The 13,952-nt window shown below is 39.8% G+C and overlaps 3 protein-coding genes across 9 annotated transcripts in view; 2 read left to right on the top strand and 1 right to left on the bottom strand.

The window, feature by feature from the left end:
- LOC135248119 (BAI1-associated protein 3-like) overlaps positions 1-1,201 on the top strand; it is a 37,467-nt gene extending 36,266 nt beyond the window's left edge. For all 5 annotated transcript variants that reach the window (XM_064322369.1, XM_064322372.1, XM_064322370.1 and 2 more), the window contains exon 34: positions 70-1,201. In XM_064322369.1, the coding sequence (XP_064178439.1) occupies positions 70-176 (107 nt within the window). In that variant the 3' untranslated portion in view covers positions 177-1,201. The remainder of the gene's footprint in view (positions 1-69) is intronic.
- On the bottom strand, positions 193-7,130 carry tsr3 (TSR3 ribosome maturation factor). The gene is made up of 6 exons (XM_064322373.1): positions 6,994-7,130; positions 5,680-5,887; positions 5,193-5,386; positions 3,051-3,218; positions 1,560-1,611; positions 193-1,405 (listed from the first exon to the last, which is right to left on the bottom strand). Exons 1-6 carry the CDS (start codon positions 7,118-7,120, stop codon positions 1,189-1,191), a joined length of 966 nt encoding a protein of 321 aa, XP_064178443.1. The 5' UTR covers positions 7,121-7,130; the 3' UTR covers positions 193-1,188.
- Positions 6,911-13,149, top strand: gnptg (N-acetylglucosamine-1-phosphate transferase subunit gamma). 3 transcript variants are annotated; one of them, XM_064322377.1, is made up of 11 exons: positions 6,911-6,935; positions 8,391-8,445; positions 8,601-8,668; positions 9,180-9,234; positions 9,429-9,512; positions 9,599-9,692; positions 10,667-10,781; positions 11,190-11,272; positions 11,388-11,510; positions 11,790-11,871; positions 12,216-13,149. In XM_064322377.1, exons 2-11 carry the CDS (start codon positions 8,414-8,416, stop codon positions 12,329-12,331), a joined length of 852 nt encoding a protein of 283 aa, XP_064178447.1. In that variant the 5' UTR covers positions 6,911-6,935; positions 8,391-8,413; the 3' UTR covers positions 12,332-13,149. The 3 variants fall into 3 exon arrangements, with proteins under 3 accessions (XP_064178447.1, XP_064178446.1, XP_064178445.1); XM_064322376.1 differs by lacking the exon at positions 6,911-6,935 and adding an exon at positions 7,238-7,373; XM_064322375.1 differs by lacking the exon at positions 6,911-6,935 and adding an exon at positions 8,049-8,221.
- Positions 13,150-13,952: the final 803 nt, after the last annotated feature.

Below are 13,952 nucleotides of genomic sequence, written 5' to 3'. Positions count from 1 at the left end.
ACTTTTTGAAATAACTCGAATCTCCTCTATAAAGTGTTCTGATATTACTGTTTGACTTTCCCAACACAGACAAACCTATTTTGAAGATGCTGGAAGCAAGAACCACGGACAGGGAGGCGCAGGAGTTTGTGAAAAAACTTAAAGAAATTCAGAAGTCAGTAGGAGAAGAAGAGTAAATTGTGCACACCAATATGACTGTACAATGATTTATTGGTACGTGTGTTTTTTACTTGTTGTATCAGGTCGACTTTAAAAGGAAAGCACTCCTGCATTTCACGGTATTAATGATGGAAGCAGAAGGGACAGGACATTCATTTTTAGCCTGTTGATAGATGCCAATTGTGGTAGCGTATTTTACGTGTATATTTTTAACAATTCTTTCCTGAGGCCAAACAATAAGACTGGTGCAGTTCAGTGTTTCAGTGTTCTTGCCTAAATAGCACACGTACTGTATGACAGGAGACTAATCTAGGAAAGACAATAATCATGATAAATGTCCTGTGTGAAACAAACCATCTCTGCTCATACAAGTACACATCAATTTAAGAGGTTAAAAAGTGAACTGGTGACAAAAATGTTCAGAAATGACTTTTCCTATTCTTGAGTCTTGCACAACTTGGTAAAAGTTCCTATATTTTCAGATCCTCAAATTGTGATGTGAAGTGAAAAACAACAGATCTGTGTGTATCTGTAAGTGATATGTATGTACTAACTGTTGTGCTTCACTTGATGTTATTTTTATTTCGAAAGATTATTTATTTAACCCATTCAGGATATGTACACAATATTCAGTGTTCTATAGACTGACATAGAAATCATTCTACTAAGGGTTCAACTTTAATTGCTGAGCCTATGATGCCTACATGTACCCCTCAATCTTGTTTAAACCAAACAACTGCATTGCCAAGCGCATTTTCAGATTTAGGATGTCCAAATATGTCCATCAGTGGTGATACAAGCAAAGAGTATTTTTCCACTGTCTAGTGAGAGAAAATGGATGAGCATCTTAATAAAGTTGCTGAGGGAAACAATTTTTCTGGTTAAAATTGCAGTCTAAATTGAACTGAATCTGACTGATTTAGCTAGTAAAAATAACACAGATTAGACTTGAGATAAACATTCCAAGGCTTGCTGTTTTACCAGTCAAAAAAAAACAATGTTGGTATTTGTCGGTGAAATAAATGAACATCAGTTTCGTATTCTTTTCTTTGCTCCTTTCCAAATTACATTCGCACTGTGTGTAGAAGCAGTCCTCCCCTCTTCCTCGCACTCCTCTTCCTCAGACTCTGCATCATCTTCATCTGCTTGTTCCTCCCTCTTGGTCTCCCCATCACAGTCTCCCTCTTCTCCTGACGTCTCATCTTCCTCACTGTCAGTCTCATCGTCTTCCTCCTCTTGAGCAGCCCTGAATGTACATCAAACAAACAACACCGTCATGGAACTACCTGACAAGAAGATCGCCAATATGTTGATTCTGAAATGTTATAGGAAACTCCACATAATATACGTTTGGGTATTTGTTACAAATATGATTTTTTCTTTTTTTTTTTTTTACTCACATGGGTCTGTTGAGATTTGAGCACTCAAGACCGGAGTCCACATCAAATGGATCTAAATGAAAAGAGATACTGAATCAGGGAAGAATTGTGACTCATGATAGAGGTTTTTCATCATAGCTTATTGGATAGCTTTTTGGTTTCAATATATTTGTTCTTCAAAATTCAAAAGTATTTTTACGTTTTGACTTTTATAAATTTTACTTGGGTATCCCTCAAGTATAAAATATACACTGATATGAACAGGTTACTGTAAATGTAGCTACTAATAACTGTGGGAAACATTGTCCTCTGGTGGTGTCGTTGGAAATTCACATGAAGGAACAGTCAAAGGCCTTGTGAACTATGTACAGTATAACAATTTCAATTTTGAACACAATGAAACAATTGCCAAACATCTGTCAGTTATTGTTTTGTACAGTCTGACTCAAGAAATGATTATTATTTTATAGCACGGAGAAAGGAGTGGCATTGTAGGCAAAAAACTGAACTAAACAGAAATTGTATTGTTTGCGAGGTTTATTCCTGATTTGCCACTGAACAAGTCACTTAATCGGATTATCTGTAAAATGTCTCTGACCCGGTGTGGCTTAGGAGAAGAGCAGATACCTAGAGAGTAATAAATCAAATGTCCTATACCATTTTATATAAAAAGGTAAATATGCAAGGAGGCATTACATGTAGCTTTGGTTAGGTTTGACTGGTATGCACAAAATATTTGATGCCGACTGTAAATCCTTTCTCTTGAATTGTTTTCAAAACACACTGATTTGATCAGATTTCCATATTTTCAATTTGCTTTCCAATTTTTTCCCCCTCAAATATCATCTTAAATGGAAGCTTCTGGTTAATCCTGAAAAAGCAAACCACATAGGATTTGTTTTCAGCACAAGCAGATGGATGAAATCTAATTTTACCATCAGCATATCAATTCCTATCTGTTCTACTTGCTATAAATGTACCATGATTCTTGTTGAAATATAGCTTGTGCACGCTGAAATTGGCTTAACAATGCTTTGATAGTGTATCATATCCCCACAAGCTTGTGCACTGCAGGTGCAAGTCACACAGTATTGAAATTTTCATAAATTCGTTCGGGTTTCGTGAGTGGTCAGGGACAGTGGACAGTCAGCGGAAAATAACCATTAAAAGATGCAACATATTTACAAAAAATCTGTTTCTGTACACTCGAGAATTCTTAGAGATCCACGGCAAAGAGCTGTGAAATAAACAAGATGAGTGGAAATACATGCTGGGCAGAAGCAAAACAATTTATGCAGCTCTGCCAAGAGCACAAAGTTTTATTTTATCCCTCTGCAAAAAGCTGCCATAGGAAGAAAAAAAGCACAATTATGGGAAGAAACAGCCAGGTTTCTTGTTCTATCCTATTTACAGCACAATTCTCAGACTTTAAATCCCTCCTCTGCTGTAACTCACTCATTCACTAAGACCATAGCATGTGTAATAGCAGTGAGTGTGGAGCAGCTACTGTACCGATCTCCTCCTCCTCTGGTTTGGAGCTGAGGAACTCCTTCTCCACGGCCAGCAGCTCCTCCTCTGTCTGACAGGCTGCGTAACGCTCCAGCAGGGTCTGGTTCAGGTCCAGGAACACCTTGCCCCACTTAAACTTCCTCAGCAGGATCACAGCCAGGTCCCTGAAACCTGCATTTCACACACATTCAAGCACTGTCAAACCCTTCATTAATACCCACCTATTGGAACAGAGCTTCAATTAAAGTGTTTTTAGCTCAGTTCCTCCTGTCTACCAATTCATCCACTTAATCAAGAAAATATTTCAGTCTAAAAGGCATAGTTACAAAACACACAACAACAACTGGACATAATAGATACAACCAATAATAGCAGACATGACACATCCACTTCTGACATAATGTGTACAGCCATGTCATTGTACATAAATACAGTAGAACCACAAGATACAAATATTTTTGGGAAAATTCATTCAGAACTCTGAAATGTTCTTATCTTTGAAAGTGACAACAAAATACACCAATTTCATTTCAGTACTCCAGTCATACTTTTTCAACAGGCTACTCTCATTTTGTGGTAATTAATCTTTATAAAAGTTAATTATCAATAAAACAAGTTGTAGGCGAACTAGAAATATTCTATTCATTTATTTTACATTGGCTGTCCAAATCTTTCTCAATCTCCCTGTCAATGTATCACTATCTCTGGATTTTGTTCTGGCCCTTCTTATCATTAAATACTCCTGACTTAACATTATATTCTTCAGACTTTAATTATAAAACAGTCTGCAGTATGTATATTAAAATTTTATGCAGGTTTGTTTCTGTACATCCAGTCCCTCAACACTCAAACAAAATGCAAATGCAGGCACATGTAAATATACATCTTAAAAGCCATATTTCCATTTGGGCATTTCAGAAACAGAACTGAATTAAAGTTAGCAGACCTGACTGAAAATAGAATGAAAAGAGTTTCCAGCTGAAGCATGAGCGGCTAATCGTGTGGTCATACGGACAAAAATACTGGCCCTGAAATTTCACTTACACTGCATTCCTACTATCTCCAACAAAAATACTCCATTTATGTAGTGATTTACAGCCCACATATTTTGCTTCCATTTAACCAATGTGATGAGAGTGCATTGCCCCGGCTCTCCCTGTGGAAGGCTTGCGTGTTAAAAGAAAAATATTGATTTGAATAATGAAGTCGCAAGCCGCCTCGTAAAGGTGTTTATCTTCCTCCACTTCAATGCACAAATGGGTGCATAATTGTCTGAATTCAAGCCAATAATTTGACAGGTCATGGTGACAGCCTAACAAATTTCCTTTGCTTTAGTATGTGCAATACGGGGCAAAATGGCAGGGGTGGTGGGACTGGTGGGGTACTGTAATTGAGATGTGGGTGGAACAGGTGGTGGACCTCTATGTTACATTATAAAATATCCACCTCTTAAATCATAGTTGTTAATTTTGGGTAGATGTAGTATTTCCTGTGGTAATTGAATCATCAACTGAAAGAACACTCAAGTGGTCCTTAGTTAAATGGATATCGGGTCAAGTTTACAGAAGAACATGTTTAATTTCAAACTCATTAATAGCAGATGGAAATTATTTTGAAATTGAATGGTAATATGATGATAAAGTTAATTCAGGTATAAATATGTATCACTTGTTAAGCATTTCATATATAATATAAAAAACTTATTGAACCCACTTTCATAAAGCAGTTACATAAAATTCTTGTGTTTTAGTATGCTAGATATTCTACTCACTGAAATGCACATGAAAATAAAGTCATTCTGAATCCACTGGTCTTAGCCTTCGCACCATCTAATTTTGTTGTTTTAGCTCTGTAGTCCAGCTAACTGGGTGAGCGTAGCGCATCTTCACTTGCACACGATTGAAGGGCTAACTATGAATTTTTGTGTCAAGGTGTGCAATTGTGGAATTGCACATACCTATCTCAAACTTAAACAGGTCACACAGAGAACTGGTACTGTACATGTTCTAACATCCATTATAACAGCACTGCATAATTGCAATACTATGCTGTAACATGGCATGCAAGAGTTCTGTGCTTTTCAAATCAAAAAGAGCTTTGTTAAAAGCATTTATGCACAGTTCAGTCTTGGTCCTCCAGACTTACCCACAATGCAGAAGGTGGCAGCAAAGGCCTCCACACAGGACAGTTTGCAGGGCTTGCCGTAGTTAACCGGGTTGGCCGCTACCAGGTAAGGCAGCAAGCGGGGATGGCTCCCTCTCATCTTACTAAAGGGCGTCTCTTCTAGCTTGGCCCAGGAGCAGTCAATCACTGCCAGTCCATTCTGAGTCACAATCTCCCTGCCAAGCAGAAGGGAGCATCTTAATCACACAGAGCACAGAGGCCAATATTGCAGTTTTTTTACATACTGCACATTATTAGTTTAGCATATGATATACATTGGGGGTTTAGCACATACTGCACACTGTGGGTTCAATATGCTGCAGGCCAAGTCAGATATTTAAATCGGGTGAATACATTTCTGTTTCTCCTATAATGTAAGTCACTCTGGATAAGGGTGTCAGCTAAATGAATATAATATAATGCAATATAACACAAGCTGTACACTGTGGCCTTAGTGCCTGCAGCTCACCTGTCTTGCGGAGAGACATATTTCGTTCCCATGGGGCTGAGGATGAGGCCGTTGAACCTTTGGTTGAGCCTCAGGGTGCGCACGAGGCCCTTCCGCACCAGCTTCCTTCCTGTGCAGCGCTTGGGATCGCAGTGGCCCAGGTCCCACATGGCCAGGGCACAGGGCAGCTTCACCTGGGCTCCCTCTTCTCCATCTGCCTGAAGACTCGCTACACCCACGCACAAACACACAATGGGCAGGAGCACCTCAGTTACACCATACTGCCCAGCTGATAACACACCGCTACACTTGATAAATAAGAACAGAACTATAATAGGCTTCTAACATTTACCATTAACATTATGCATTGTTCCACCAAATTCTGAACTCAAATTTTAAGAGTTAAAAAATTAAATATCTTTAGACTGTAGACACATCTAGTTCTGCTCAATTTGGCACGAAGACATTTGATGATAACAATCTATAGCAGGGGTGCACAACTCCAGGCCTGAAGGCCCAGTATGCATGCTGATTTTGGTTCCAACCAATGACCTTAGTTTTAGTTTTCTGATAGCTGTTAACTATGCTGGTTCATTCCTGTTCCTGATCACAGTAAAATATTTAGGATGCACTTTCAGTCTGTAGCTGTAGCTGACGCTTGGACACATGTCAGACCAAGATATGATTGAACTGATTAAATAATTAAAAGCAGAAGTTGGCACAAAATTCTGAAACAGATTGGCTCTGGTTATGCACCCCTAGAGAAGTGTTTCTCAATCTTGGTCCTGGGGACCCATTGTGTATGCTGCTGGTCTTTGTTCCAGCCATAACAAGCGCTGTATTGAAATGAGCTTCTAATAGTTCTTAATTAGACACTTTTACAGTTACTTTTAAATGAGTCTGTTTAAGGACGATTTGCCTCTTAAAGCCAAATTATACCAGAACTGAATGCCCTAACAATGTCCAATATACACATCCCAGGGATTTCAGACCAATAATGCTTTCATTTACTGCGTTGTAGCCTATGTACTGTATGGCAAATAATTCCAATTAAAAGGTTCCATTTTGAATTTATTCAATTACAAATTGACTGGTGAAAGCAGTTCTATCTGTCGAGAGTGTAGAAACCTGAAACCATCTGTGTATATTGAATTAAGTATATATTCATTTACTGACAGCAAATGGCAACAAGCCAAACCTGCATTGTGTTAAAATAAGTTTCGTCACACAATAGTATTCAAGAAATAGAATTTAAGAACGTGTTCAGCAGGACCGAGGTAGGGAACTACTGATCTAGAGTACAATTTTGAAAATTGTAATTGGTGAAAAGCCAACCTTGTAAGGCGCCGTGCATTTCTTCAGTGAATGTCTCCAGTGATTTTCCTTTCATTTTGTGTCGCAAGTCTTTACCACGGCACTCCTGGCGCGTGGGTTTTCCCTGTTGCTGTTTCTTGCGCCCCATGTCAAGACTGCGTCCTCAGCTCAAAAAACATGCTACCTTTATTCAACGAAAGCTGACAGCACAGTCTGTGTTATTACCTTGATTATTATTTACCACTTCATAAATTAGTTTATAGTACTCAAACACAACCAGCTTGCAAAGGAAAAACCAAATCGATAAATTAAACAACGATATTATCAAGTCAGTAAGCAATCCACACTCCGTTAAACTTGTCGCTGCCAAACTACGAAGATGACATCAATCTCATTTTCAGGTTTGTTGGGAACTAGTATAGCATCAGCAAGCTAGCATGGCACTGAAACTGGAATCAACAGTTCAGTTATATTATTAGTTTATAGGCGAGTTGATCAACATGTGTTTACAGCAACGGGTTTCACCAACGTTGCAAGGTATTAAATCGTCAGTTCTGACAAAGGGAAATCGCTACAAATAATTTAGTTGAACATCAGTAATTTGCTACTTACAATTGCTTCCAGCAACCACGTTAAATCCTTGCAACCATTTCTTTTTTTTTAGTTTGACATACCCGGCCGTATTGAAATTGAACACTATACATCACGATAGTAAACTAGCTAGCTCACTTAATTTAGCTATCAAGCTAATAATACTATAGTCATATAATATTGGATGGACTGCGACCTATGTCTCGACCTACGTCTCTATCTGTTTCGCTTTAAAAAATCGTATTCCAGTATTATATTGTTATACATGAATTATATGTAAAACATAATATTTATTTTCGTCACTTCCGGTAAGCTGCAAAGAAATAACTGTAATCTTGGGCTTCCTGTAAAGGGTTCTGTCCTCGGATCATTTAAAAAGGAACTAACCGGAACTTCTTTAGTGAACCAAATTTTTGTATAAAAACGGAACTCTTTTCTAGATTAGGAAGCCACTTGCAATGTGTGGTCTCATTTAAAATATTTTATTAACGGTCATGTGGGTTTCTCACAAACGGGTACTTCCGTGTGATGCACAAGAAAATAATCCATCGCAACTGCTAGTTTTTCTTCACGCTAACAGCATTTGTCATGTATGATTATATGGTTAGAATATGTCGCGCAAGAAGGTTCGGTTTTATTTTTCTAGTTATACACTGTGGTAAGTATTATTCACAAGATTTTTATCCGTTAACGTTGGTCGACAATTTGTAGTAATGGACGTTGTCGCGCTGTGGACTGCACCCAGCCAGTGGGCCAGCCATAAAAATAGGCACTGTTCTCAGATCTTTTCCATCACTTGTTCCTTACCTTATTTAAAAAAATTTTAGCGCCAAGTGCACTTGCTGGAAAGATGAAGATTGTGGAGGAACCAAATACGTTTGGGTAAGCTGATTCAGGAAAATAAAACGTATTATGAATGTAGGTAAACATAAGGAGTTATGTTTGCTCAGTTGTGTGTATGTTGTTTTGTTATGCATCAGTACACCGTATCTTAAGTTCAATAGTCATTGCTGTATGTAACAGTGTTTTTTCTGTAGGCTCAGCAACCCCTTGGCAGCACAAGCGAACAGACTTCAGCCCAAAGTGTCTCCCTCGCCAGTGTCAGGTGAAATATGAATAATTAATTACATTTCAACAGTAATGTACGTGGTACTCCGGTACTTAGTATACTATTTCTGAAGCTCCCCTTTTGACTGCTGCTGGTGGTGTCCATTATGGGCTGTAGCACACTTATAGAGTTGTCTCAATAAGTGACTGAGGCTGTTTTTGGAGGGTTTCTCCTTGTGTAGCTGTGCCAACCCTTAATGTACCTGTTTTATGAGTGGAGTATGGGATGTGGCATTTGGGATTAGAGGAATGCATAGTCTGTGCTGTGATTTCTGGGTGTATGAATGTGAATTGATTTATCCAGACTTTATGAATTAATATTGTAGCTCTGTTTAAGCAGCAAAGAAAGTACGCAGCAGAGAAAAAGGCTGTACAAAGACCACGTTGCCATGAAAAGTTTGGCCTGTGTGTTGATCAGTCAGGCTTGTTTTGTTTGTGAAACTGCAGATATTGCTTTGACTGTACCTCAGTGTTATTCTGTATTTTAATGGTCTGCTTTTCTTATTTAGGACCTGCTCATCTACACAGGCTCTCTGGGAAGTGTTTCAGCTACATAGAATCTACGTATGTATGGCATCAGAGCTAGGTGTTTGGTATTAATGAATAGCGCATTATGTTTCATGTTAAGCACTGAACAGAAAGTATGATCTGTGATCTTATGATATAAAAGACCCTTTTTTACACCAATCTACGTGAAGCTGTTTTCTGTTATGCCTCAATGATGTCACTTAAAATTTCCTGTATTTCTGTTTTATCAGATATAAATATGAGTTCTGCCCTTTCCACAACATAACCCAGCACGAGCAGACGTTTAGGTGGAACGCCTACAGTGGCATACTGGGGTGAGTGTGTTTCTGCTGTAATGAAGCAATGCAGCCTTCCTGGGACCCACCAGACGCACTGTATTCACCTGGTATCGCTCTAACAGAATCTGGCAGGAGTGGGAGATCGTCAACAACACGTTCAAGGCCATGTGGATGAGGGAGGGAGACTCCTGTGGGAATAAGAACAGACAAACTAAGGTGGGTTGGGTTAACAAAAAAGTATATGTTTCATGTAAATTCTGCTCTGTGTAGGGTCATTTACACCAAAAAGCAATTGCTCAGTTTTTATTGCATTGCATTACAGATATTTACTTGACGGTCTTGTCCAGAGTGACTTTAACAGCATTTTACATAGCGTTTACGTTGCATCCATTTATACAGCTGGATATGTACTGAAGCAATGCAGGTTAAGGGTACCCACCATGCTGTAGGGTACAATGGCATTCGTCATCCCGGGAATGGAACCTGTGAGCTTTAGGTTACAAGACCAGCTCCTTACCCATTATACACTTCCGCATTGTCTGTGTCTTTATCCTTGTCTGTTGAATAGTTGCCCTGTCTTCCAGCTTGCAGGCTTTTAATATAAGGCTGGCTGCCACACTGCTCACACACTATGTTCTGACTGCTTTTCATTATGAGTTTCACACATTCAGGTAGTTATGGGGGATTGTGTTATAATGTCAGTTAGCTTGAGTAAGAATGGGGTTTGTGTCATAATCGTTGGTCATGATCAGCTGAGCTTGAGCCCACGCTTAGGCTGTTGCTCCTAGTGCACCGATGCACTTCAGGTTCTGAATAGATTCTTTCACTGTGTCTCGCATGAGTTCCTCCAAGGCACAGTGCATTGCAGTCATCAGCGATATTCACCCAGGGATAGATGGCTTCCATCGTCTGGGTTAGAAACCGGGCTTCCGACTCCAAGTGTTATATGATCGATTCCCACCTGGGGTGCTGACATTGTGTCCTTGAGCAAGGTGTTTAACCTGATCTGCTTCAGCCAATGCCCAGCTGTATAAATGGATTGCATGTAAAACGACTCTAAGCTGTGTCAGTCACTCTGGCTAAGAATGTTTGCTAAATGCCGGAAATGTAATGCAATGGTAGCATTGACTGTGACGTGGGCTGTGATGTCTATATTGTGTGCGGGGCTTTTATGTGCTGTCTGTCCCAAGGTGCTTCTCTCCTGCGGGGGCAGCAGTAAGCTGGCACAGGTGTCAGAGCCCAGCACGTGCATGTACTCCCTGACTTTTGAGACGCCACTCGTGTGCCACCCTCATTCACTCCTAGGTAAGGTGGCGTAAACACTGCATGCACATACAGTGACGTAATTTAGAAATATTCACTCTTCAGGTCAGTGAGTTGTTGAATGCGAAGTGTCTGACTTGGTTTAATTCAGTTCAGAGAAAAGAATGGAAAGGTAAGGCGGTTGTTAGCGGAGCAAAGAGGTGGAGTGTGTGCACTTTGGGCTTCTTCTCCTCATTGATTTCCATTTGCAGGATATCAAAGCCGGGACGTTATTGATTTCTTTCTGTGCCAGTCGCTCAGCCCTTGTTTCGCAAAGAAAGAGTTGTAGAGTAGGCTACAGACTTGGGTCCTGAGCACCTAACTCACAGGTGTGCGTGTCCGTGTGTGTGCTTGTGTGCGTCCGTGCGTGTGTGTGTCTGTCTGTCTGTCTGTCTGCATGCATTCATACAGTGTACCCGACGCTAAGTGAGCAGCTACAGGAGGAGTGGGATGAAGCTGAACAGGCTCGCTATGAGGAGCTCATCACTGAGCAGGTGAGAGTAGCAGGCTTCAGGCTAACGTTTAGCATTCATTCAGCCTTACCTACAGCGTGGCATCCTCCGTACCACCTCTTCTATCTTCTCACATGTGAAATGTGTTCATTTTAAGGGGTACAATAACCTGCTCAAGGACATTTTTGAGGAAGCTGGCTTTTTAAAGACCGAGAAGGTGACCGAGAAGGACAGCAGTAACCGCACAAAAAAGTTTGAGTCCCTTGAGAAATGCAATGAGGTAAGCGTATACCAGAAATAAGCGAAAATCCCAACAGTCCTGCTTTAGATAATTTTCCTTTTATGGTGTCAGTGTGAAACGTTTTGGTTCCTTCCTTTGAACGAGACTTTTACGTGCATTACATGAGAAAGAAAGAGTATTCAGAGTATGAAATCAATGCATGTTTCTTCAGAAAAGGCAGTGTCAGTTTGTATTTGTACAATTGAATAGCCAAGTGGAAACTTCCATAGTTTTCTCTGACTACTGCTTATGGCTAATGACCGGGAATTCTGGGTACAGGAGTTTCAGAAACAGAGTGAAGAGATTGAGAGACTGCAGGCACTGCTGACTCAGCACAACATTCCTTATGAGAAACAGCCAGGTGAGCCCACCTGCCAAAGAGCCTCTCGTTATCATACCTGCGCACACACTCATCTATGCAGGAGAACTCTCTCCCACCCACACACACACACAATATGACCATAACCATTCCATAGACATGCCCATACACACATACAACAACATGAATACCATAATAAAAATGGAGACTTTGAGAATCTCAGCAAAAACAGTAACGTGTCCCTCTCTAAATTCTAACCAGCACTATGAAGCAGTACACTGAAGGAAGTTAAAAGGGGCACACGTAGGCTGTAGCTATGGCACAGCATTATCATTTTGCTGTCCACATTTGTGAGTTTTAATTTTAATAATCTCCCACCTCTACAGCCTCCCCCCCATCAGCAGCAGAAAATTCCCAGAATCCTGTGAGTGTGGCCCCGCCTGTGGCCTCTCGGAACAGTCGCCTGCGGGGGGACACAGGGCTAATCACAGGCCAGCTGTGAGCGCAGCACAGTCGTCTCCCGTTGAGACGAGTACAGGACTGGTTTCAGTTAAAATAAAGCCTTGTTTCTGCCAGTGGACAAAAATCAGCCGCCTCTTGGGAAAGGGTCTGCTCCAGGACCCGCTCTTATCTGGTAAACGTGGGTTTTTACAGTAGCAGCGGGACCTCGAGGGAGAGGGGCATCTGATGGCGGAAGGAGGAATCTCCAAACTAAAAATGGATGAAAGAGTCTGCTCAAATTTTTGGTTATTCCCCGTTGTTCATATTTGTTTTGCATTTTGTAAATATGTAATATGTGTGAAAACAGACCATGTTTTAACTTTTTATTTATAAGGTTAAAATTTACTTTAATAAGTTCAGGTATTCTGAAATGCTTGTGTTTTCCTTCTAATGGCAAAAACCATATGATTGTTAACAAAAGTAGGAATTGGATATAAGTGGAATTGCAAATTTCAAATCATAAGAGGTGGCTTGGATCTGGTGAATGTCCGACACCTCCAGATCACAGTATGCAAAATCGAACACAATCACCAATGTGCTGAATACCAGAGACTACAACAGTGTTCAGTGCGCAGTGCTGGCTCCACCCAAACGATACCAGATTTGAATATTTTCATTTTCAACCTCATCTCCTTATGCCTCTTTGGCACTATTGTGCTGCTTGTATCTCTGTATATTTTGCAAATTTTATATGGAAAAATTCAATGGAAAAATTGTCCCCACGCTTGCAGCAGAGAAAATATCTATAAAAGAGTGGTTAATAATCAGTCTCTCTATTGAAACAAAATCTTTGGTGCAATAAAGATGTTTTGGAAATGACATAGATGTGGCATTTATCCTTTTCATACTCTGAGCCACCGTTTAGGTACTGCACTATGAAAAGAGGGTTGTGTGTGCAGTACAAAGAAAGAAAAATAGTTAATTCAATACAAAGATATCTCTCAGGGTTTGAGGTTAGCTAGTGTATATATTCATCAGTCATTTCCTCTCCACCACTGTAGAGTATAGGTTTTAAAAGTATGCTCAAACTGACTGCCCGTTTGAAGGTACAAGCAGAAAAGACATTTTCACAATCCAAAAATTAGCTGAGGAAATTGTGTACACTCAATTACTACTGCACATACAGAGCAGTTGTGATGGCAATTCGTTTTTAATGCAAGATTTTGATGGATTTATTATAAATAAAACCTTGAATAGATTTGAGAGGAATATAATAACTATATAATAAAATTCCTCTGCATTATCCTTTTCACAAGAGGTAGAGGTTCATGATAATTACTGATTTTTGAATAGGTATGCATCAGACGACTGTTCTTCTGGTTAATTCAAGCTGAATTGTTATGTTCAAATTTTATTGCCAGTTTCATACAATTGGAGATTGAATGTTCTGGTATTAAAAAGAATATTCAGAAGTTAATCATAAGTTCAACTTCAATTTAACAGTTACAGAAAAAGCCTGCTTTGAACAGGTCTACATAAGGCAGCCACCTGAAAATGAAAAAATTTGAGTTCTTGGAACAGAGTCATGTTGCTATTGAAATGACCACTAGGTGTCAGTGTAGATTCAGGTAATTTTGTTAGCCCTTCAGAGTTGGTGACGAAGAACATTACAAATGTTGTCA

Source organism: Anguilla rostrata, chromosome 2 (genome assembly GCF_018555375.3).
Source record: "Anguilla rostrata isolate EN2019 chromosome 2, ASM1855537v3, whole genome shotgun sequence".
In the NCBI taxonomy this organism is placed as follows: domain Eukaryota; kingdom Metazoa; phylum Chordata; class Actinopteri; order Anguilliformes; family Anguillidae; genus Anguilla; species Anguilla rostrata.
This window is presented reverse-complemented; position numbering and strand designations above follow the sequence as displayed.